At 38.8% G+C, this 2211-nt stretch overlaps 1 protein-coding gene across 1 annotated transcript in view; it reads right to left on the bottom strand.

Annotated features, from left to right (window-relative positions):
• Nucleotides 1-453, bottom strand: part of ATP13A4 (ATPase 13A4) — a 126065-nt gene extending 125612 nt beyond the window's left edge. The window contains exon 1 of the mRNA XM_011381415.1: nucleotides 76-453. Coding sequence (XP_011379717.1) covers nucleotides 76-138 — 63 coding nt within the window. The 5' untranslated portion in view covers nucleotides 139-453. The remainder of the gene's footprint in view (nucleotides 1-75) is intronic.
• Between the last annotated feature and the right edge of the window lie 1758 nt (nucleotides 454-2211).

Genomic DNA, 2211 nt, shown 5'->3' with positions numbered 1-2211 from the left:
GTGTGTGTGCGTGTGAGACAGTATTGGAGCCTGGGGAATAGGAGTGGGAAGAGAGGAATGTGGCTAGAATCTTACCATCTCATTCTCTTCTCCTTCATTGAGCAAAGCATGCTGGCCCTTCTCAAAGTGGTTCCCCATGAAAAAGTAATTCCACTCCTCTCTGACCTTCCCAGAGCAGACGCTTCCAGGACTAACTTGCCGAGGCACTGCAGCTGTCAGCTGACTGAAAGAGTTAATGATCCTCCAGGTTAAAACTCCTGCTTGGGCACACACCTTCTCTTTGCAAATGACAACACTTAGCAAATTGAACTCCTCCCACGAGTCACCCTCTGTTCAGAGGACTTTCTGCCTGTTCCTTGCTTACCGACTTCTCTCAGAGCAGCTGTCCCAAAAGAGGCTGCTCCCATGCCGATCTTCTTTGTGCCCAACTTACAGGGAAAGGACTCATTGCCTGCCCAGTGCCTGCCAGCATGAGACATCTGACTACAAATCCAACTGGACAATGTGGAGTTGGCAGGACCCTTCTGAGGAACAGGCAGACTCAAGAACTCCCAGGTCACTGCTTTATGCACAGAGGCTAAGGAATTGGAGTTGGGGTAAAGCTAACAGAGCTGCAGATTTTATATGATTAATGAAAGCCTCAATCAGCTTTTAGTAGTATCCTCATTTGTTTTACTTACAAAAGATACAAATCATAACTAATCCTCTTCAAAAGTATTTGTGATCACATTTCTTTGCATATGCAAAAAGAATCTACTTAATGTGTATGTGGAATTAAGTTACTTTTGTGAAAAACATGTAGAGAAAGAATAAAGGTATAATCAAACTATTTTATATAACCTTTCACTAAAATATAGGTAGTTAATCACTTAAGGGAGTCTAGAAATAAAATATTCAAGTGAATGTGGCAAGACTCATTTTTTAACTTATTCACACATTCATTCAATACACATTATTTGAGCATGGAGACTACATATATAAATCAAATCATATTTGCTACCCTCAAACTGATGTAGGAATTCAAATATGCAAACAAATATGATAGAAAGTGATTAGTTATTATGAAAGCTGGAAAGGTATTTGTAACCACATTTCTTTGTGTATGCAGAAAACATCTACTTAATGTGTATGCGGAATTAAGTTTATTTTTGTGCAAACATGTAGAGAAAGAACAAAGGTATAATTAAACTATTTTATATAGTCTCCTTTCATTAAAATACTGAATGTCTGGTGAATACTGATGTCTCTAGATCAGTGTCAACCTCATCCTTCTACATGACAAGCAGTCAGATATTTCAAGATGACCAACCTGTGCTTCCTAAATCTCCTATTTTCAAGACAATCTCCTTCATGAGTGCCTGCCAATGCATTTCACAGGGCATAGGTGAGTTTCTCTTATCAGCTTGTTAACCCTCCCATAAGAATTTTGCCAGGCAATTGGATAGTTGAATGATTCTCCAGTCTGCCAAAAACCATGCAGTTTTTGTTGCAAGGTACACAGGCTGGGATCAGGCCTGCAGATAGCAGCCAACAGCACCCATAGCAAGGCCCAAGTAGGCAGGCAGGCCAGGGCTGGGAGGTCTTGGGGTTGGTTAGCAGGACCAGTTCTGAACGCTCTCATCCTAAAAGGATGATACCCTTTGAGCAAACAATTAATTTGCACGTGAGCTTAATTTAGAAAGATTAATAAAAACTTTTTTTTTCCTTTTTTTTTTTAAGGAAGAAAAAAATTCCCAAGTACTATTATCTCCAATTTCTACTACTAATTTTTTCTTTAAAAAATATTCTTATAATTTGCCTGTCACTAGGCTGGCCATGTAAATGTTGTCTTATTTATCCTTACAATGATCTCATAGAATAGAGTAAGAGTCACAGATAAAAACTGAAGCTTAGAGTAATTACATAACTTGCTGAATTTTTCAATGCTATTAATAGTGGAGCTATCATATAAACTGTCTGATTCTAAAGCTGGAACTGTACCAGTTCATCAAGGCTTGGGGGGGGGGGGGGGTAAGTGGCAGAGAGAAACAGGAAACGGTGGCTAAAATTCTAAGTTCAAGGACTCCTCCGTGCAAATACACCCTAATATACATCACAGCACACACACATACATGTGTTTTCTGCTTTGACAAAAAAAAAGATTATGTTCTCCATAGTGTTCTGTAAATTAACTTTGTAGTTAATGTATGATAATATCTTGCCATGACAATA

The sequence above is a fragment of the Pteropus vampyrus genome, unplaced genomic scaffold (assembly GCF_000151845.1).
Source record: "Pteropus vampyrus isolate Shadow unplaced genomic scaffold, Pvam_2.0 Scaffold14, whole genome shotgun sequence".
Taxonomy (NCBI): Eukaryota; Metazoa; Chordata; class Mammalia; order Chiroptera; family Pteropodidae; genus Pteropus; species Pteropus vampyrus.
The sequence above is the reverse complement of the archived record's forward strand: the minus strand, read 5'-3'. Positions and strand labels throughout refer to the sequence as shown.